We start from the raw sequence: 22,844 nt of genomic DNA, 5'->3' as shown, positions 1-22,844 counted from the left end.
TGGAGGATTGCTGATGAACAATGTTGTGATAGTTTCAGGTGGACAGCAAAGGGACTCAGCCATATGTATGCATGTGTCCATTCTCCCCCAAACTCCCCTCTTGTCCAGGCTGCCACATAACATTGAGCAGAGTTCCACATGCTATACAGTAGGTCCTTGTTGAACGTAACTTACCAAATACTTCCATAGTTTGTACCATATGTCATGGTCTTCTGTGCTTTTCAAGCATTAACTTTAATCCTCTGAACTTTATTAAGTAGATGCACCTATCATTTCCATTTTACAGATGAGGAAACTGAAGGATAAGGAGGTTGAGTTCCTCACCCAGGGTTGCAGAGCCAGGAATCCAGCTGAAGCTGTCTGATTCATACATAAGGATCAGGCTTCTATTCATCTTTATGTTCAGCAGAAAAAAGAACTTTCCCTCAAGAAAGCCTAGGAAACTTGTTAAAGTGTGCCTTTGTAGTAACTACTGTCAATAGTATACTTTGAAGAAAGAGCAGTTTTGGGCCAAAGGTGCTCTCTGCTGTGGTGTGTAAAGGCTGTGAGCTACCAGAGATCAACTGTTTCTAACGTAAAAAGGAAGTGCTAATATAGTAGTTTGCAGATTCAGTATTGGTTTCATACTGTAAGACAGAGCTAAAATAGCCGCACAGGGTGAAAATAGTACAGTCACGTGAAGCATCAATAGTCCTTTTTAAAAAACAGAATTATCAGACCCATGAATTAGAGGTTAATCTCTTTTTCCAGATGAAAAGAGTGGATGTTGGTAGATACTGGTAATTTCTATTATATCCTTCTGTAATGTTAGGGAACTGATATTTGTCCTAACCCAGGGAAGAATCTCATTCATGCCATTTTATTTTCTAAGATACAATCAAATTTGATATCAGTTCTCAGAAGACCTTTCCTGGCATCTAGAAAGTAGGTGTGAGGGTCTTTCTTTTAATAGAACTAGAAACTTTTCCTTTATTTTCCCTAAGGACTAATGTTGTTTTAAAATAATATTAATAGCTAAATTGATCAAACACTGGCTATTTGTCAGGTTTGTTTTGAGAGCTTAGCGTGAGTTGAGTCTTCAACTCTTACAGCAGGCTTAGGAGGTTGTGGTGCTGTTATTCGTCCTATGATATAGCTAAAGGCACTGACGCGCAGGAAGGTTGAGTAGCTTGTCCAAGGAGACACAGCAAATAAGTGACAGAGCTGAGATTCAAACCCAGGCATTCTGACTCCAGAGTCTTGCCTCTTAAGCAGTAAGCTCGTGTTAGAGTCCTGCTGGTTCTTAGTCTAATGAGGTGTGAGATATATAATACAAAGTAAAAATGATTTTTCCTTTTATTGTTATTTTAAATTATTATTATTATTATTTATGTATTTGGCTGCACCTGCTCTTAGTGACAGCACACAGAATCTTCAGTCTTCTTTATTGCATGCAGAATCTTTAGCTGCAGCCTGTGGGATCTGCTTCCTTGACCGGGGATTGAGCCTGGGCCTCCTACATTGGTATCTCAGAGTCTTAATCACTGGACACCAGAGAGTTCCCAGTTTATTATTTTTAGCAGCCTGGCCCTTGCATGCCAAATATAATCATTCAGTGCCATGGTTCCTCATTTCCTTTAAGGTTAAATGCAACCCCTGTATCAGAGGCTTCCATAATCTGGTCCCTTCTCACCTGCCCCCCGCCCCGCCACCCTCCGACTCTCCACTCCTGCCTCTTCCACTTGTCCTCCTCAGTTATCTGAACATGCAGGTACATTGACATCCCTAAATATGTTTTGCTCCTTAGCCTATGATATTCTAGTTGTCAGTAATACTCTTTTTCTTTGCTGGGAAAACTCTTCTTTAGGACTCAAGGTGCAGCTCAAAGAGGCAACTTCTCCATGCAACCTTCTCTTACTCTTCTCCTGGAAGAATCAACCTCTTCTTCCTTTGTGTCCCACTACATTTTGTTCAGGAAAGAACCTTCTACACTGCCTCATGAGTAATCATCTCTTCCCAATCAGCTGGAAATTCGTGAGAACAGGAGCAGATGCTATATAAATGTTGACTGTGAGAGATGGAGGGGTGAGGAGGTGCAGGGGAGATACTTGAAACGTCTGAGGATATGTGGGTTAATTCCAGATATTTAATATCCTGTGTATGGAATGTAAGGCTTTTTGATTTGGGGACATAAATTATTCATTGTGACCTATTCATACTTCCTTTCATAACTCGAAACAAGAAGTGTATGAATTACATTGTTCACAACTGTGATATCCATGAAACAAGCAACAGTGAAATAACTCTCAATTTGGCATTTTAAATAATTGTGCTGATTCTAGGTTAACTGTCTGATGTTTTAATTTGATTAAGTTAAATCCAATTTCAATTCCAGTGTTTTCCTGGGCTGCCCATACCACATATCCATTGAGTTCCCACTGTGCTGGGTGCTGGTGGTGACCACATGAGGCAGGTACCCATCCCCTACCCATCTGTTATGGACATGGAGTATTCCATGAGAGTCTCACAGTTAACTACATATTATGATATGTAGAAGTTAGCAAAAGTACGTTCAGAAAAAGTACAGGCTGCTTTTGTTTCAAAGTGTGAGGTATGTGAGTAGGACCAAAACATTCTAATGGTGCAAGATGTATTAAATGGAGCCACCTGAAAATACCAGTATTTGATCATTTTTCACTTCTAAAAGGGTAGTTTCTTATGGTTTGACCTAATATTACCTTTGTGAATTGATGAGAAAAGCCACCTCTCTTTCTGAATCCACTTAAGAGCCTGTGGCTTGGTAATATGGAGGTTTCAGATGTTCTTACAGAAGTCATTTGCTATAGAAACTCCTACAAGTTCCTGGAAAGCCTTGCAAAGCCTGTTGCTGTCTAGGTGGTATGATATGGTCCCTCTGCACTCAGAAGGGAGCTAAGGGGGTAAGGAAGAGAGAATCAAACAGATAAGGCCCCTCACAGGTGCTGGTGGGCCCACAGTGAGCATAGCTTGGCTTCTGGGCTGTAGGGGTCATGTATTTGGCATTGGAGAGCATCTCTTGGAATGGCCATATATTCTGCAACATGGATTAATTTTTATTAGATTATTTGAGAGTTAATTGTATTAGCAATAGCAGAGTAAGAGAGGGTGAACAGTTTAAGGATGGCCCCCAGCTGTGATAACCAATAAAGAGTAGAGTAGCACAGTCTAGAACTCTGTCTTCATTTGCTCTTGGTCAACTGGTTTAATGTCAGTGCCCCCATGTACCTAATTATACAATACAGATGCTAAACAACTCATTTTTTCAGTAAGATCAGTAGTTTTATAATTAGACTTGAAGCACTTAGAGATTGATGGATGCAAAGAGTTAGATGAGACCTCTGAGAGCACTGTGTGAGCATCAGGAATTGTGTTGGTTCCTCTTTTGAATCCATTGTTCACAGTACCAACAAGGATAGCTAAATCTTCATTAGCAGCGCTTAAGCAATCTGTTCATCTCTACTGTTTTTTACCTGTTTATAATGCACACTTTCTGTACTTTCACAAGGAATTTTTGTAAGTATATTCAACAACTGCTTTGATCAGGGTTTTTAAAAATATGATGGGAAGAAATATTTTTTTAGACTTCTCAAACGTACTCAAGTGTGGACAGAATAGCGCACTGACTTGTATGTATCCAGCACCTGGCTAAATAACCCCAAGTCATACTCCCCATGCCCACTTCGGTTATCTTGTGGCACATCCTTCGCACTCTCAGTATCTTATAGAAATCACATAGTTTCTTCTACATATGCTTCCGTATCCATCCCCAAAAGACACAGAGTACCCATCTTTTTGCTGTTTTGTTTTTATGAAAGTACATTTGGTTTGCAGTGTTCAGGAATACAGCAAAGCTAGACATATATATATATATCTATTCTTTTTCAGATTCTTTTCCCTTATTACAAATATTGAGCATAGTTCCCTGTGCTATACAGTAGGTCCTTCTTGATTATTTTATATATAGTAGCGTGTATATGTTAGTTCCAGACTTCCAGTTTCTCTCTCCCCCTGCCTTTCCCCTTTGGTAACCAGAAGTTTGCTTTCTGTCTGTGAGTCTGGTTCTGTTTTGTATGTAAGTTCATTTGTATCGTATTTTTTTTTTTAACAAAGTCTGCGTCTTAATTAGAACCTTAATACTATCACACATCTCAAAACATATCAACAGAACTTCCTTGATGGCATGAAGCAGGCCCAGTTAGTGGAAGAAATTGTTTTTAAAATAGTTTTATCCATAGAATGTTCACAATTAAGAGATTGTGCTACCAATGTTTTCTGTAAATTAATTGTAATACAAAGTGAATATTCCTATAGAAACCATAGTAAAAGCAGTGGTTAGCACCCATTAGGCCTCCAGAAATCCATGGAACTAGGCACTTTCATGTATTTCTCTTTGAATATCTTACTGTGGGGAGAATTGATAGACGGTTCATCTTTTCTTAGGAGAGATCTCAATATAAGATACACATTTTCTCTTTCTTGCTGGTGTTGTCCCATGTGATTCCTTCTCCCCATGTCCACCTCCTCATTCTCCTTCCCTTCACCCCTATCTCTTAGGCCCCCCTAGAAGCAAAAGGAAGGAACTTTCCCCAGCATGACTGATTATCTTTACTGGCAAAAAGGAAGGATGTTGCTTTCTTGCGGGCAGCAAGCAGTCTAGGGAAGCTACGTTATATGTAGTTGAATGTTTTAAAGGTATTTTAGTGAGCAGACTGCAGGATGATCCTGTTAACACTGGGGCAAACTAGAGAAATGTCGTATATGGTCCAGTAGAAACTTATTTAAAGGCCAAGTTCATGCACTGGTCTTGCAGGATCCTAGCACAGCTGGGTTTATTTTAAAGAAATCTTATCTCCAAATCTTACTTCTCTGCAGGCACCTTTGTGGTCCACTCACATCAGATAAGCAGAGAGGTTTTTTTTTTGTTTGTTTTTTTTTTTAGTGGAGAATCTGGAGGTCTCACATGGGTAGTGCATAGATAAAGTTCCCAGGAGGTTGTGAGCCTCCTAACATTCCCCTTGCTCAGAAACCCAGTCCTGCCTGCATGTCATAGGTCAGCCTTCAGGATGAGGCTGGGAGCAGTTACCACAGGGGTTTCCCACCCCTGGGACTATCGTTTCTCTGAACAATCACTTCATCAATCCATTTGGCCACGAAGGGGATACTGGGAGTAGGGGTGGAAATCGTACCCCTAATTGTGCTGCAGAAGTAGGCTCATGCCACATGCAAAAGCCACAGAGTTTGCTGAGTGTGTTGGCATTACTCATTGCCCTGCCACGCACCACTTATCCCGGAAACTGCATTTTCAGTTTTGCCCTGTTTGCTCTATAATTTTCACCCACCAGAAACTCACACAGCTTCTCTCTCCTAAGTTCCTCTTGATTAGAAATCATGTTTTTGTGATTCTAGTTATTTATACTTTCAAAAAGATATAAAATATCATTAAAAAAAACATGAACACATGACTTGTTCACTGGAGAGCCTCAGAACACGTGTGAGCAAACATATGTGCAGTCACATACATGCGGGTGCGCACAGAACCCCTGATACAGAAGCAAGGCTCTGCTTGTCACTGTCAACAGTAGAAACTTGAAAACTGAAACCTAGGTTAAAAGACTTTCCTTCTTTTATCCCCTTCTTTCTCTTTTACTACTTAAACATACAAACAAATAAAGATTTGCAGCGGCTTATCCAGTGATTACCTTCTCTGTGGTTGAGGAGGGGTCCCTTGACAGAGTTGTATTTCTGAGAATGTAATGTGTCAGTTACTGTGTTCATTTGTAGTCACACATTCAGCAATGTGCTTTGACTGAACAGGAGGGCAGAAAAAGGGCCTCTTAGGTCCTGGAAATTTGTGGTGTGCCTGTGCCCATCTGGGTTGGTGTATGTCTGAGACAGCAATGGCAGAAATAAAGCTAGCTGCAATGGAAGTGAAAGTTGTCTAACTCTTTGCAACCCCATGGACTATACAGCCCATGGAATTCTCTAGGCCAGAATATTGGAGTGGGTAGCCTTTCCCTGCTCCAGGGGATCTTCCCAACCCACTAGCTGAAACCCTGCTCTAAAATAGCATAGTCAAACAGATAGCTTGTGGGAAGCTGCCGTACAGCACAGGGACCTCAGCTTGGTGCTCTGTGATGACCTAGATGTGTGGGATGGTGTGAGTGTGGGAGGGAGATTCAAGAGGGAGGTGATATCTGTATACATTTAGCTTATTCACATTATTGTCCGCAGAAATTAACACAACATTGTAAAGTAGTTATCCTCTAATTAAAAAAAAAAAATTGATGGCTGTGACAGGATATTATGAAATCAGATTCAAGGAAGGCCTCCTCCCTGCTTAGCTGAATCCTCTTCTGTTCATTCATGTTTTCATTCATTCATGTCCAACCCTGGGACCCTGTGGACTGTAGCCTGCCAGGCTCCTCTTTCCATGGAATTCTCCAGGCAAGAATACTGGAGTGGGTTGTCATTTCCTTCTCCAGGGGATCTCAACCCAGGGATCGAACCCAAGTCTCCTGCATCTCCTGCAGTGGCAGGTGGGTTCTTTACCACTGTGCTGCCTGGGAAGCATTCACTCATTCATTCATGCACAAGTCATCAGGCACCTGCCACATGTCAGGTGCTGCGGAGGAGGTGGGTGTGTCTTTCCCACTTAGTGACCTTTATCCTGCCTGCCTCGAAGAAGTCGGTCATGAGAAAGGGAGAAAGAGGAAGGTAGGGCTGGGCACCAGCATTAGGGAAAGGTATTAAATTAATTGTATTTCTTAACCAGAAAAATTTAGCACTGGATGAATCAGGTAGGTGGATGAGTTGTTTCTAAATCAAAACAAATACTAAGGCAGAGCCTTCATTTAATTGAGAGCTGATTAATTGCCTACTTCATTTTTATACCAGTTTTTTTTTATTTGTTTGTTGTTAAGTTTTCTAAGTCTTTGATTTATCTAAAACTTTTTTATATAGGTCACTATAGAGTATTGAGTAGAGTTCCCCGTGCTATACAGTAGGTCCTTATTAGTTATCCATTGTATATATAGTAGGGCATACATGTCAGTCCCAATCTCCAACTTATCCCTCCTGCCTTCACCTCTGGAGAAGGCAGTGGCACCCCACTCCAGTACTCTTCCCTGGGAAATCCCATGGACAGAGGAGCGTGGTAGGCTACAGTCCATGGGGTCACTAGAGTCAGACACGACTGAGCGACTTCACTTTCACTTTTCACTTTCCTGCATTGGAGAAGGAAATGGCAACCCACTTCAGTGTTCTTGCCTGGGGAATCCCAGGGACAGAGGAGCCTGGTAGGCTACAGTCCATGGGGTCACTAGAGTCAGACACGACTGAGCGACTTCACTTTCACTTTTCACTTTCCTGCATTGGAGAAGGAAATGGCAACCCACTTCAGTGTTCTTGCCTGGGGAATCCCAGGGACAGAGGAGCCTGGTGGGCTGCCATCTATGGGATTGCACAGAGTCGGACATGACTGACGCGACTTAGCAGCAGCAGCAGCAGCAGCCTTTACCTCCTGGTAACCATAAGATTGTTTTCTATATCTGTAACTCTTTTTCTGTTCTGTAAATAAGTTCATTTGTACCATTTTTTAAAATTCTATTTGTAAGCAATATCATACTGTATTTGTCCTTCTCTGTCTGACTTAACTTCACCCAGTATGACAATCTCTGAGTTCATTTATATTTCTGCAAATGGCATTATTTTTTTTTTTATATAGCAGAGTAATATTCAGTGTAGGGCTTCCCAGGTGGATCAAGTGGTAAAGAAGACTAAGAGTACGTGGCTTAAGTGTTAGTTGCTCAGTCGTGTCCGACTCTGTGCAACCTTGTTGACTGTAGCCTCTCCAGACTCCTCCGTCCATGGGATTTTCCAGACAAGAATACTGGAGTAGGTTGTCATTCCCTTCTTCAAGGGATCTTCCCTACCTAGGGATCGAATCTGGGTCTCCCAGATTACAGGCAGATTCTTTACTGTCTGACCCACCATGGAAGCCCAAGCGGTAAAGAATCTGCCTGCCACTGCAGGCAATGCAGTAGATGTGGGTTTGATCCCTGGGTCAGGAAGAGCCTCTGGAGGAGGAAATGGCAACTCACTCTAGTATTCTTGCCTGCAAAATCCTATGACATAGGAGCCTGCAGGCTACTGTCCCTGGGATCTTGAAGAGTTGGACACAGCTGAATGGCTGAGCATGCAATATTCTATTGCATATATGTACCACATCTTCTTTATGCATTCCTGTTGATGAGGACATTTCATGTCCTGTGAAAGTGGAAAAAAAGTGAAAGTGTTAGTTGCTCAGTCGTGTCTGATTCTTTGTGACCCCATGGACTGTAGCTTGCCAGGCTCCTCTGTCCTTGGAATTGTCCAGGCAAGAATACTGCAGTCGGTAGCCATTCTCTTCTCCAGGGGATCTTCCTGACTCAGGGATTGAACCTGGGTCTCCTGCATTGCAAGTGAATTCTTGACCGTCTGAGCCACTGTAAATTGTGCTGCAATTAACGTTGGGATGCATGCATCTTTTCAAATTATGGTTTCCTTTGGGTAGATGCCAAGAGATGGATTACTGGATCCTGTGGTAACTCTGTGTTTAGTTTTTAAAAGAACCTCCAAACTGTTCTCCATAGTGGCTGTAGCAATATACATGCCCACCAATAGTATAGGAGGCTTCCCTTTTCTCTACACCCTCTCTAGCATTTATTATTTGTAGATTTTTTATGACCATTCTGACCGTGTGCGGTGATATCTCATTGTATTTTTGATTTGCATTGAGGATCTTTTCATGTACTTTTTTGGCTACCTATATGTCTTCCTTGGAGGAAGGTCTATTTAGATCTTCCACTCATTTTTTGATTGGGTGTGTGTGTGTTTTTTTTTTTAAGAGTTTCTTTTTCTGTGAACCATGTTTAAAGTCTTTATTAAATTTGTTAATATAGCTTCCATTGTTTTAGTTTTTTTTACCTCAAGGCATGTGGGATATTACTTCCCCGACTGAGGGTCCATCCCACCCCCTCTGCACTGGAAGGTAAAATCTGAAGTGCTGGACCTTCAAAGAAAGTCCCAAGGTTGTTTGATATTGAGCTGCGTGAGCTATTTGAAGTCTATGATTTAGAACAGTAAATTATTAGCAAAGAATTTCTTAGTTTCTAAATATTCCCAGATTTTAAGATCTCTAAAGGCAAGGGCCATATTTTTTTTTCAGCTTTGTTGAGGTTATAATTGATATATAGTAAACTGCATGTTATAATTGATATATAGTAAACTGCATGATAGGCTACCACTACAGTATTCTTGGGCTTCCCTGGTGGCTCAGTTGATAAAGAATCTGCCTGCAATGGGGGAGACCTGGGTTTGATCCCTGGGTTGAGAAAGATTCCCTGGAGAAAGGAATGAATATCCACTCCAGTATTCTAGCCTGGAGAATTCTACAGACTGTATAGTCCATGGGGTCACAAAGAGTTGGACATGACTGAGCAACTTTCACTTTCAAACTACATGTATTATTTGAGAAGTCTTGACATATGTATATACCTGTGAAGCCATTACTACAATAAAATAATGAACATATCCATTACCCCTCAAATTTTCTTCATGCTGTTTTTATAATTTGTACCCCACGGAAGAACTGTACAAAAAAGATCTTCACGACCAAGATAATCATGATGATGTGATGACTAATCTAGAGCCAGACATCTTGGAATGTGAAGTCAAGTGGACCTTAGAAAGCATCACTACGAACAAAGCTAGTGGAGGTGATGGCATTCCAGTTGAGCTGTTTCAAATCCTGAAAGATGATGCTGTGAAAGTGCTGCACTCAATATGCCAGCAAATTTGGAAAACTCAGCAATGGCCACAGGACTGGAAAAGGTCCATTTTCATTCCAGTTCCAAAGAAAGGCAATGCCAAAGAATGCTCAAACTACCGCACAATTGCACTCATCTCACATTCTAGTAAAGTAATACTCAAAATTTTCCAAGCCAGGCTTCAGCAATACGTGAACTGTGAACTCCCTGATGTTCAAGCTGGTTTTAGAAAAGGCAGAGGAACCAGAGATCAAATTGCCAACATCTGCTGGATCATGGAAAAAGCAAGAGAGTTCCAGAAAAACATGTATTTCTGCTTTATTGACTATGCCAAAGCCTTTGACTGTGTGGATCACAATAAACTGTGGAAAATTCTGAAAGAGATGGGAATACCAGACCACTTAACCTGCCTCTTGAGAAATCTGTATGCAGGTCAGGAAGCAACAGTTAGAACTGGACATGGAGCAACAGACTGGTTCCAAATAGGAAAAGGAGTATGTCAAGGCTGTATATTGTCACCCTGCTTATTTAACTTATATGCAGAGGACATCATGAGAAACACTGGACTGGAAGAAACACAAGCTAGAATCAAGATTGCTGGGAGAAATATCAATAACCTCAGATATGCAGATGACACCACCCTTATGGCAGAAAGTGAAGAGGAGCTTAAAAGCCTCTTGATAAAAGTGAAAGAGGAGAGTGAAAAAGTTGGCTTAAAGCTCAACATTCAGAAAACGAAGATCATGGCATCTGGTCCCATCACTTCATGGGAAATAGATGGGGAAACAGTAGAAACAGTGTCAGACTTTATTTTTGGGGGCTCCAAAATCACTGCAGATGGTGACTGCAGCCATGAAATTAAAAGATGCTTACTCCTTGGAAGAAAAGTTATGACCAACCTAAATAGCATATTCAAAAGCAGAGACATCGCTTTGCCGACTAAGGTCCATCTAGTCAAGGCTATGGTTTTTCCTGTGGTCATGTATGGATGTGAGAGTTGGACTGTGAAGAAGGCTGAGCGCCGAAGAATTGATGCTTTTGAACTGTGGTGTTGGAGAAGACTCTTGAGAGTCCCTTGGACTGCAAGGAGATCCAACCAGTCCATTCTGAAGGAGATCAACCCTGGGATTTCTTTGGAAGGAATGATGCTAAAGCTGAAACTCCAGTACTCTGGCCACCTCATGCAAAGAGTTGACTCATTGGAAAAGACTGTGATGCTGGGAGGGATTGGAGGCAGGAGGAGAAGGGGATGACTGAGGATGAGATGGCTGGATGGCATCACGGGCTCAATGGACGTGAGTCTGAGTGAACTCCAGGAGATGGTGATGGACAGGGAGGCCTGGCGTGCTGCGATTCATGGGGTCGCAAAGTCAGACACGACTGAGCGACTGAACTGAACTGAACTGAACTGAACTGAACCCCCTTTCTATCTCACTATCCCTGGGTAATCACTCATCTGATTTTTGGCACTATAGATTAGTTTGCATGTATGAGGATTTTGAAATAAACTAATATAGCATTTACTCTTTAAAAAGCTAGTTCCTTTCACCTAGCATATTATTTTGAAATATATCCATTTTATTGTATCAATGTTGCATTTCTTTTTATTGCTGTAAACTATTTCATTGTCCTGTCACCTGTTGATGGTCATTGAGGTTGTTTCCAGTTTTCAGCTAATACAAATAAAGCTGCTGGGAAGAACATTTTAGCAGATGTATGGGAGTAAGAGAGCTTTGTTAGTCTGAAGGTGGCAGAATAATCATAATTTAGAAGGTGACTCTATGGACTTCTGTTTGTGATCTTAGTGTTTGCATGTGGCAATTAGTAGTTCTAAAAACTGAAAAATGTATATAATATATATAAATATATATATATTTATATAATATAATAAACACTGGTTGATATTACTTTCACTTACACGCCTTTGGCCAGCGATTGGGCACACGGTCTTACCCAAATGCATGGAGATAGGAAAATACAGTCTAGCTGGGCAACCAGGAAGAAGGGGGAAACATGGCAGTCGAGATCTCGAGCATCATCTCTGCTCCCTAGGCCTCATAGTCTTTGGATTGAATTGATTAAGTCTGGAATTCATTGAATTTGGATGTCTGTCACATGAAATTTATAAAGTAAGAGATCTATATATGTTGATTTCTACAGAACTCACTCCAGTTTTTACTAAGTTTAAGTAAATTGCTTTTAGACTTACTTGCAAATACTTGTATTAGTAGGTTTTGCTTTCAACTATGATAAAACATAACTGGTATTAGTTTTAAAAAGTGCCCTTGGGTTACAAAAGAGTATTAGGAAAAGGGTGCCAGAAGTATAGAAGGAAGAGGAAGAGGAAAGAGGAAATGGTTACTTGGGGGGAATAAAAACTTTAACTTTGAATACAGTGAAAAACAGTCTCCAGAAACCTTATAATCATCTCTATCAACACAATATTATTTGAAGATTATTATGTGATTTTGGAAATGAATTTCTTTTTGTCTTCAGATTCCTTATCATTTATCCTGTTTTTGTTTTGGATGTTATGTTAGAAACCATAATCTTCATAAGTGAGCCATGCTTATGTATGTAACTACTGGCTTCTTAATGTAAAAGTACTCTTTTTATTTGTTTGTTTGATTAAAGTCACTTTGTAAATTGTAAGGCCCTTATGTCAGTTATTATTATGAGCTGATTAAAAGGGAGGAAAAAAATATTAAGATGTCAAGTTTTTGGTTTAGTTTTCTTCTAGTTTTTCATTGGAATTTAGTACTTAGTAAAGTACTAAATAGAATACCAAGAATACCAATAGAATTACCAAGTTGGAAATGACTTTATATTTATTCTACTTCTCCTGATACTGGAAAGGCCTATATCAAAATTATTTCCAGTATCCACACGCACACGGTCATAACCATCCTGAGGTTTTCCTTGTTTCTTATGATTAATGTGTCCTGTTGCTCTTGAGGCCCATTCTTTCAGCTCTGTTCTGAGTGGAAAGGGAAAACAACCTTCATGTATGAAACACGCCTTTTTACTCATTTGAGATTTTTGGTAGAATACATCAATTTATTTCTTTCCTTTTCAAGAGTTGATTGAAAACTCTATGGCCTTTTTTTTTTTTTTTTTTTACTTTTTATTTTTTATTTTTATTTTTTTTGCTCTCTTTTTTTTTTATTTTTTATTTTTTATTTTCTTTTATTTTTAGTTTTTATTATTGACCCCTCTGAACTTTCATTGTCAACTTGATTATTCCTTTCCTTAACCTTAGCAAATGGCTAGTTGTAAATTCCATAAGGGCAAGAAATTCTGTGCTTTTAAAATCTCTATCATGGTTCTTTGGTATCTCTGTGCCTGCTGGTAGAAGGAAACCAAAATAAATCTTTAATTAATGTGACTGAGTGAAGAAACGGTCATGATAGAATATAGTGAATGTCACTAGTAAGCTTTGATGCTGCCCATCTGCTGAGGACTGTGAGATTTAAGAACTTCACTATTATTATATATAACATATCTTTTGTCTGTATTCTCTGGAAGGTCCTTTGTCATTAAACATGCCACGTCAACAGCCATCCTTGGGTTTGTACTTATGGTCTGTTTTAATTGTTGTGTCCTTTGGAGAAAACAAGCTGACTGAACACTAAACAATTTAACTGGACCAGATGGAGTCCTAACGAAAGCATGGCAGTGTGTGTGCAACTAACTGGTTTGGGGTGTGCTTTTAAGGTGTGCTGTGTGTGTGTTCAGTCACTCAGTTGTGTCTGACTCTGCAACCTCATGGACTATAGCCCACCAGGCTTCTCTGTCCATAGAGTTTTAATTCCATAGTTTGGGGAGAGAGATTCAATTCCAGCAAATAGCCCAGCCCTCACATTCAAGTAAGCTGTTAGTTTGAATCTTATTTACTGTCCAGTTTACATTTAATTGGTGAACTTGCTTTGATCTTATACCTATTAAGAATTATAAACATGAGAAATTTCCACTGAGTTAGTTTGTACTCAGTTAAGTGATATCAAGTTACTAAAGAGTACATAGCACTTGAGAAATCAGGATTGGAATTAGAGTTAAGGTCTTGGTTTGTTGTGTGACTTCTGCCCAGTTAATTACACGCTGTCAGCCTTGATTTCTTCATCGGTAAAGTGGGGTAGCAGCTCTCATAATGATGTGAGGATTCACTGAATTACCATTAAAGGTGCACACAGTGCCTGGCTCAGAGTGATTGTTACGGTTTGACATAAGATAATTTTATTTTCTTAAAATAAGTGTTCATAAATACTCAGGCTTGAGAGACCAGGAGTCAGGTAAAAGCTTCTGTGAGTTTGAAAGATGTGGTTTCAGTTCTAGCTCAGCCACTCATCACCTCTCAGCTACTCAGTTTCCTAACAACTTCCCAGGGTTGTGAAGATGAATTAATAGTAGATGCTGCCGTTTAGAGAGTGACTTCCCTATACCAGCCACTGTACTGAACACCTTTGTACCTTATCTTTTTTCCTGCTTAGAGCTTAGTGAAATGAGCAGTGAAATTATCCTTTATCCTTAGTGAAATTATCCTATACCTTCAGAGGAACCCAGAGAAGGCAGAATGTGGCTGGACTCAGGATCTGCCTGCCTCCAAAGTCCATGCCCCCGACCTGAGGTCCCTGCAGTGCACAGGTAATTCATCCAGTAGCTTTCTTCTGTGGCAGGCAGCTGAGAATAGCCACATTAGGAATAAAAGTTGTGATACAGGGGGAAAGGGAGGAACCATTAATAATATCGGAGGGAAACTCTTATTGTGCATAGTAAGTCTTAGGACAGGGATGTAGAAAGGAGGACCCGAGGGTGTTTTGCAGGTAAACCTGGGGCCAGCTCTGGATATTTGTATACAATCATAAAAATTTAGTTTAATTTGGAGTTGTTATTGATATTTTAAAAAATATTTTAATTCTAGAAATTAAAGGAAAATAGTGTATCTTGTAAGACTTTCCCAGGGGCAGGTTCTCTTTCATCTAATTCCCAGTTTTACTGTTCTGTTGATGTGTTGTTTTACACATGTCATATTTCATCTGTCTCTCTAGTTTCCCTATTTAAACAATGGACAAAATGACCATTAGTTACCTATTCCTAATTTGGTCTCAAATAATCATTTTGGTGTCCTTTCCTACACTTCCCCTGAACCACTTTGAACTTTAGCCACAATGAATTTCTGTTCCCTAAATCAGTGCTTTGTTGTTTTTTTCGCCTGAGTTCTCTTCTCCACTTTCTCTAAAAGAAAACTTGTACTTATCTTTTAAAAAGCAAATCAAAATATCAGTTCCTCCCTGAAACTTTCCTGCCTTTTCCCGGCTCATTCCATAGCATAGCATGACACATGACTTCATCTTTATTTGATTGTGAGTCATTTCCCCCTTCCCCTTCCACCTACCATATTATTGTGAGCTCCTCTTGAGGGGACTCTCAACCCCTTTCCGTAATGTTGAGACTGCAGCACACAGCACTGTGCTTGGTGTCTGATCAGTGTTTGCCAGCAGGATGGGTAAAGTAATGAATGACCAACTTAAGTGTGAACCTTTATCTGTAAATTTCATAGGGAAGTATTTGAATTAATAAACCCAAATGTTAGTACAGTACAATAGATTATATATCATGGGATGTGTATTTAGGGGGGCATAAACCAGCCCACCCCCGATTTTCCTATATAGATTAACTGGCATCTGTCAGCCGCTTTTAGTCGGGGCAGATGGTAAGTGGAGATAGGCGTTTCAGAAAGTGATGATGGTCTGCTGCTCAAGAGCTAAGAGAGCTGGCAGGTGATAAATGACCCCAGAGCAGTGTCTGAAAAAGCTCCATGATGTATCAACAGGGATTTTCTCCAGGGTTGGGGGATTAAAGGTCACTTGATTTTCTTCGTGCTATTAATATTTTTGAAGGTTTCTACAGTGAACATGTGTGACGTATTAATAGGATCACAGTTTCTTCTGCCCACTAACTGGCATAAGCCCAGGAACAGGGTAGGTGGCCTTGTCTAACTTGCCCCCTTGGCACTGTGCACCAGGTTCTTTACAAGTTGGGCCCTGTTCACCTGCCTCATGGAGAAGGCAATGACACCCCACTGCAGTACTTTTGCCTGGAAAATCCCATGGAAGGAGGAGCCTGGTGGGCTGCATTCAGTGGGGTCACTAGAGTCGGACACGATTAAGCGACTTCACTTTCACTTTTCACTTTCATGCATTGGAGAAGGAAATGGAAACCCACTCCAGTGTTCTTGCCTGGAGAATCCCAGGGACAGGGAGGCCTGGTGGGTGCTGTCTATGGGGCCGCACAGAGTTGGACACGACTGAAACGATTTAGCAGCAGCAGCAGCAGCTGCCTCATGTACCTTGTGCTTCAGCCACACTTTTTTTCCTACTTATTTTATATAGCAAACACTCACAGATATCATATTATAGATCACTCTTTAAAGCATTTTGCAAATGCTAACTCATTTAACTCTCATAACTATCTAATAATCTCTATGAAGTGGGTACTATTATTATTCCCATTTTATAGATGAGGCAGCTGAGGTCATTCTGGAGTATGTTTTTCATCCCATGTGCTGTGATTTTCATTCCCTTCCTACCGTATTATCAGAATTTCTTTTCTGAAATTAATCATATAAGCCTTGGTTCCCCAGTGTTCTCTTAGCATCTTTTTTATATCCAGCACTTACTACGTATTGCTGTGTTCTCATGTATGTCTCTCCCACAGGTAAACTTGGGCAAGTTACTTAATTTTTGTTTCCTTCTTCTGTAAGATGTGTCTGTTAACTGTTAACTCATAGCAATGGCACAATATTTGGATTGTATGTTCAGGAAATGCGCTTTCTCTCTCTGGACTTGGTGTGTTCCTTAACACAGTGGCTGGCACGGAGCAAGTATTGTTCTGTAAGAAACTGAGTGGATGAGACAGAAGGAAAACCAGAGTGACCTAAAGTCAGAGCCTCTGCAGGAGAGAATAGCAGCACTTCCTTAATGCCTCATAAAGGCTTGAGCGGAAGATAGCTGAGCGAAGGCCATTTGGTTTGGTCATGAGTAGTGTTTTTGAGAACAACTTTAGCAGCTGTGGTGAGAAGGGAGGCAGGCGGATTGCACGTGGTTAAGGAGGAGTGGGTGGGAAGGAAATGAAGGCTGAAGGTGTAATACCTCTCTTTCAGGAAGGGAAGGCCAGAAGAAGGTCCTTGGTGTGGATGGCAGAGGCCTGAAGGTGACTATAGCAGAGGTCCCCAGCCTCCAGGCTTGGGACCGGTACCTGCTGTCAGATCGCTAATTGCTGTCTAATTGCTGGCAGCAACATTAGGTTAGAAATAAAGTGCACAGGGAATGTAATGCACTTGAAATATCCTAAAACCAATCCCCAACTCCATGGTCCATGGAAAAATTGTCTTCCACGAAATTGGTCCCTGATGCCAAAAAGGTGGGGGACTTCTGATCTGTAGGCAGGAGAAGCAAAGGCCTCAGAAGAGTATGGCTGTAAAGAGCTTTCCTCTGGCTCTTGGGGCAGAAGGTCAGTCCATGCTCAGAATCCATGTTGCCCCATCGAGGACTTGGCTCCATTAATTTTGTCATCTGTTTACAGCTGGGGCATCCAAGGTTGAGGGAGCCTTAGGAGCTGTTTGGGATCCTTGGGTGATGTGTTTAACCTGTCTGAGGTGCAGTTTCCTCATCTGTAAAGTGAGAATTTGGTGAGCATAGAAAGAAATGAGGTCTGTTAAGTACCAACTATTGTGTCCTTAGCTGTTGTGTCCTTTTAACCTTCTCATAGAGACAGGATGAAACAGAAGAAAAAGAAGGGTGAATCTTAGTGTGTTTTAGGCCTGCAAAAGTAAGAAGTCAGGGATGTGCTTGTGGGACGGCTTCTCTCTTCTCCATGAGGGAGGGACAGGGACGGTCCACTGGGATGAGGGGAATTGGTGGGGTTGGCAGCTCTGTAGCATTTATGAGACTGGTGGTCTCCGTGGAGGCCACCGGCTTCTCTCCACTGGAGGCAGATGAGACCTGTGAAGGCCTGGCTAAGTATGAGAGGACAGGTAGGATTGTTTTATGACCTGCTGCTGCCAGGCATGCAGGAGCAGAAGAAGGTGTGGGTAGAACTGGGGACTGACGGAAATGTCAGTGGGGGATGGGGATTCCTGTGTGGGAGTGGGTTGGGGAGAGGGAGAGAGAGATGGGGGTGGAGGGAGGGAGGGAGACAAGGAGGATGGATGCACTGGTAAAATGATGGTCAGGTAACAAATGGGAGCTGATAGTCTGGGAGGGTGGTCTGGGCTAAGGGTGGTGGTAGTTAAAACACAGAGCTGCTTATAAGGAGCAGGGTAGGGACTCCAAAGGTTGTGGCCAGAGGGGAGTTTCAAAGTACTAGATGAAGCAGTTTTGAATGACCAGGGCCAGGGCATGCCTGGGTCACCCCAGATACTACAGTGTTCTTCATCTTCATTTCTCTTCTTCTGTTCTTTGTCATATGACTCCATACATTCTCTTCTAAAGTAATCTTAGTCTTTGTGCAGCTTTTTGTATGGGATGTATCAGTTAATATTATTCAGTAAACATTTTTTATTTCTACATTGTGCTTAAAATCATTTTTAAGGATGCCAAATTGTCTTTGCACATACTACTTTGTATTCTTCTGGATTTTTTTCCCTGGGTTAAATTCTCACATGTGAGATCATTATGCTCACGGATGTTAATGTTTTGGAGGGAGAAGTCCTGGTATGTCATTAGTTACTTGCTGTAGGGAGATTTGCAGTGAGCACGGAGGGAGGGCAATAGGGAAGAAAAAAAAAGAAAAGAAAATTCAAACATAGACTCTGAATGGAGGTTTTGCATGAGCATGCGTCCTCACATCCTCCTGAGTTCTGTGTGCTGGAGTGCAAGATGTCTCTGGCTGGAGTTTGCATCTGTGATCAAGTGGATGGACTTTTGCTTGGTTTGTCTCTGATGCTTTCTTTTTTGGGTTATGAGAGTTGGCTGTCATCTACAAGTTAAGGTGTGTGTCTGTGAGGAAGACAGCAATCAAAAGGAGTCTCTTTCTCAGTTCTAGACCTTTCTGGAGAGGTCAAGGACAGAGCAATTTCAGCTTTGAAAATTAAAAGGCTTAATTATTTTGATTATAACCCTCATAGTGTTAGTATTTTGAATAATTTTAGCCATACAGCCAGGCATGATTTAGATAATTGTGAAGGAGAATATAATGTTTTGAATCAGTGATTTTTAAAACAAATATTGCTATTAATAACATTTTCCCTTTAACTTATGATTGAAATGGTTCTCTTTTTTTAACAGAAAAAGTGCAGAAAGGGATTTATTGATGTGTCAAAAATCAAGTGTGTGGAAATAGTGAAGAACGATGATGGTGTCATTCCCTGTCAAAATAAATATCCATTTCAGGTGAGCTGGCATATTTTTTCGACAGTGAATTTCTGGGCTTTTAGTCATGTTTACTATTTCACATTTAAGTTCCCTGTCATTGCTTTGTTGATTGATTTCTTGCAGCTTTGTTGAAGTATTAATATAATTGACCCATAAGAATCATATATATATAAGGTATAGATTTGATGTTTTGATATATTTCAACATTATGAGATGATTGCTACAATCAAGCTAGTTAACATATCCATCATTTCACGTAGTTACCATTTTCTTCCCTTCCCCCCTCCCTTGTTTTTTTCTCCAGTGGTGAGACACTTATCTCCCTTCTTAGCAAATTTCAAGCATGTAGTGTTGTTAACTGCTATCCCCATGCTGTACCTTAGATCTCCAGAACTCATTCATCTTGCATAACTTCAGCTTTGTACCCTTTGACCAACATCTCCCAGTGCTCCTCCTACCTGCCCCTGTCAGCCACTCTTGCTGTCTCTATGAGTGTGTTTAAGATTCCACATCTGTGATCATGCAATGTGTATCTTTCTGTGTCTGGTTTATTTCACTTATCATGATGCCCTCCAGGTTTATCCACATTGAGGCAAGTGACAGGGTTTTTCTCTTTTAAAGCTGCATAATGTTCCACTGTGTGTATGTATATATATGTGTTTGTATGTGTATGTGTATATATATAAAACAATTGCTTTTATTCATTAATCTGTCTGTGGACATCTCCTCATGTTTACCAACTAGATGGCTGTCAGAACCCTCTCCTTATTGGGTTTTTATGGGGGCTCCATTACTTAGGCACAGGTGATTACATCATTGGCCATTGATGAATGAATTCAGTCACAGCTCCTCTGTTCTTCTTGGAGCTCTCCACCTCCGAGAAATGAGACTGAAAGTTCCAATACTATGATCACAGGGCTGGCTTCACTGGCAGCCAGCACCCTCCCCCACCTTCTCCCAGATTGTCACCTTATTAGCATAATTAAAAATACCCCTTTTCTCAGCGCAGGAAATTCCAAGCGGTTTCTAGGAGCTCTGTGCCAGGAACCGGAACAGAGACCAAATATATATTTGTTGTTATAAATCACAATATCACAGGTGTTAGCTACAAATTGGCACTTGTCATGGGCACTTGCCATTTACCTCTACAAGATGCTGCTGCAGCTGCTGACCTTCAGTACCCCCTGAAAGAAGTTCAGGGTATAGAGTGGAAATGAAGCACTCTGTGTTTTAGGAAAAACTGGCAGGACAGGTCTTCTGATAGATATTTTCAGGAGCTGATTTTATGAGCACAGTTCTTGTATCTCCTCATATCTGGAAAAGCACTAAAATCCTTCATAATGATGACTGTTTAACGAGCCTAGCAGAAACCTTCTGGCAAAATATGTGCTTGATTGCATGTACCCTCCCTTCAGCAAAAGTCACATATATATTGACCATCCCCCTTGCCTCTTTGGAGCAGTTTCTCAGAGTTATCTGACGTGCTGATTCCCGGGCTGCAGTCCTCATTTTGCCCTAAATAAAACTTGCAGCTCTCACATTGTATCTTTTCAAGGTTGACACAGGTATGAAAATCATGGGCCGAATGAGGCAGCATACATCCCCAGAGCCCTCTCTCTTAGTGCTTTATCTTTACCTCTTTATTACATCTCATTTTCTGTCCTGTAATAAGGTATTTCTTAGATTCATTTCTGTATCTCATGTAGTCCTAGCAAAGTGCTAGTTGTATGAATTAATCACTGAGGAGAATATAGCAATATTTGTTCTATGAAAGGAGATCCAACCAGTCCATCCTAAAGGAAATCAGTCCTGAATATTTATTGGAAGGACTGATGCTGACGCTGAAACTCCAATCCTTTGTCTACCTGATGAAAAAGAACTGACTCCTTGGAAAAGACCCTGATGCTGGGAAAGATTGAAGACAGAAGGAGAAGGAGACGACAGAGGATGAGATGGTTGGATGGCATCACCAACTCAATGGACATGCGTTTGAGTAAATTCCCAGAGTTGGCAATGGACAGGGAAGCCTGGTGATCCACGGCATTGCAAAAAGTTGGACACGACTGGATGACTGAACTGAACTGTTCTATGGTGTTCCCATTGTTATTAGACCACATTTATTTGATTAAAATGAATGAGAAGGGATTGTTGACAAAAAACTAATCAGTTGATCTAAGAAAGAAGTGGGGATTTTAAAAAACTATTTTATATTGAAGTATAATTGATTAACAATGTCATGTTAGTTTCAGGTGTACAGCAGAATGATTCAATTATATATATATATATACACACACACACACACACACACACGTATCTATTTTTTGGGGGGATTGGCATGTACACACTGCCATGTGTATGTGTGTGTGTGTGTGTGTGTGTGTGTGTGTGTATATATATATATATATATATATATATATATATATATATATATACATTTTTTTTTTTTGGCTTTGCCGTGCAGCTTGTGAGATCTTATTTCCCTGACCAAGGACTGAACCTGGGCCCTTAGCAGTGAGAGCATGGGTGAAGTCCTAACCACTGTATTGCCAGGGAAGTCCCCATACTGCTGTATTTTAAATGGCTAACCAACAGGGACCTACTGATAGCATGGGGAACTCTGCTCAATATTATGTAACAATCTACATGGGAAAAGAATTTGAAAAAAAAAAATGGAAAACTTAATTCGAGCCAGAGTTGAGGATTATAACCTGGGAGGAGCATCTCAAAAAGCTCTGAGAACTGTTCCACCTTCTACAAGTCAAGACACAGTTAATGATACATCAGTTTTTGAGTCAGAGGCCTGGACATCATGTGACATATTATTGACAGTTTTACAGAATCCAGATCTGAGCAGCATTGTAGTGGGTCATGTGACCCTTTACAAGATCAAGAAGGAATGCTATCTTTTAAGGCACCGTATTGTTCCTGCTGGGAAGATGATGTTGCTCTTTAGGGTTGAGCAGGTATTTCTGCTGATGGGGAGGTTTGATTTTGCATTACAGAGTTACACAATGTACAGTTGGGGGGAGAGGAGGCTGAAGAGCAGATAAGAATTTTTTGTTTATATTTCTCTAGTCTTGCCATAAAAATATTATTTTTATTTCTCAGGATTATCTATTAAATATGGTCAGGAAGAGCCATCTATTGATGAAAGAGCTATCTGTGTTCAATCTAGTGGCTGTTGACATAGTAAAGAGAGGTTTCTAGCCAGATATTTCTTTTTGGTCAATCAGGGTGTTTCTGCCTTGTGACTGATCATCAAGGGTAAAGTGAAGACCAAAATTCTTAGGTTAGATTCCCATTCTTAATTTTGTTATTAATATTAAAAATATTAGGAATAAGACTGTCTAATTGCTTACCTGGAGGTAACTCTAAAAGAGGTACTGTGGTTAAAAGTTTGGAACTTAGAGTCAGGATCTTGGCTTTCTGGATGACATGCTGATGGGCAGGTAAATTAAGGGGTACCGTTTGCAGTGTATTCTGTGTGAGTGGTGCCTCCGGGAGCTATTTAGAATTGATGTCTTGGATAGGCCTTAGTCTCCTCTTCTGCAAAATGGGAATACTAATGCCTTGATACTAATACTAATGCCTTAGTACTAATACTAATACTAATGGGAATACTAATGCCTAATCAATACTAGGATTGATT

The 22,844-nt window shown here is 40.7% G+C and overlaps 1 protein-coding gene across 4 annotated transcripts in view; it reads left to right on the top strand.

Moving 5' to 3' along the window:
• The window catches only part of TEC (tec protein tyrosine kinase), a 159,801-nt gene that overhangs the window by 89,825 nt on the left and 47,132 nt on the right, over positions 1 to 22,844 (top strand). For all 4 annotated transcript variants that reach the window (XM_069593085.1, XM_069593086.1, XM_069593084.1 and 1 more), the window contains one exon: positions 19,109 to 19,213. In XM_069593085.1, the coding sequence (XP_069449186.1) occupies positions 19,109 to 19,213 (105 nt within the window). The remainder of the gene's footprint in view (positions 1 to 19,108; positions 19,214 to 22,844) is intronic.

The sequence above is a fragment of the Ovis canadensis genome, chromosome 6, assembly GCF_042477335.2.
Source record: "Ovis canadensis isolate MfBH-ARS-UI-01 breed Bighorn chromosome 6, ARS-UI_OviCan_v2, whole genome shotgun sequence".
Lineage (NCBI taxonomy): Eukaryota > Metazoa > Chordata > Mammalia > Artiodactyla > Bovidae > Ovis > Ovis canadensis.
This window is presented reverse-complemented; position numbering and strand designations above follow the sequence as displayed.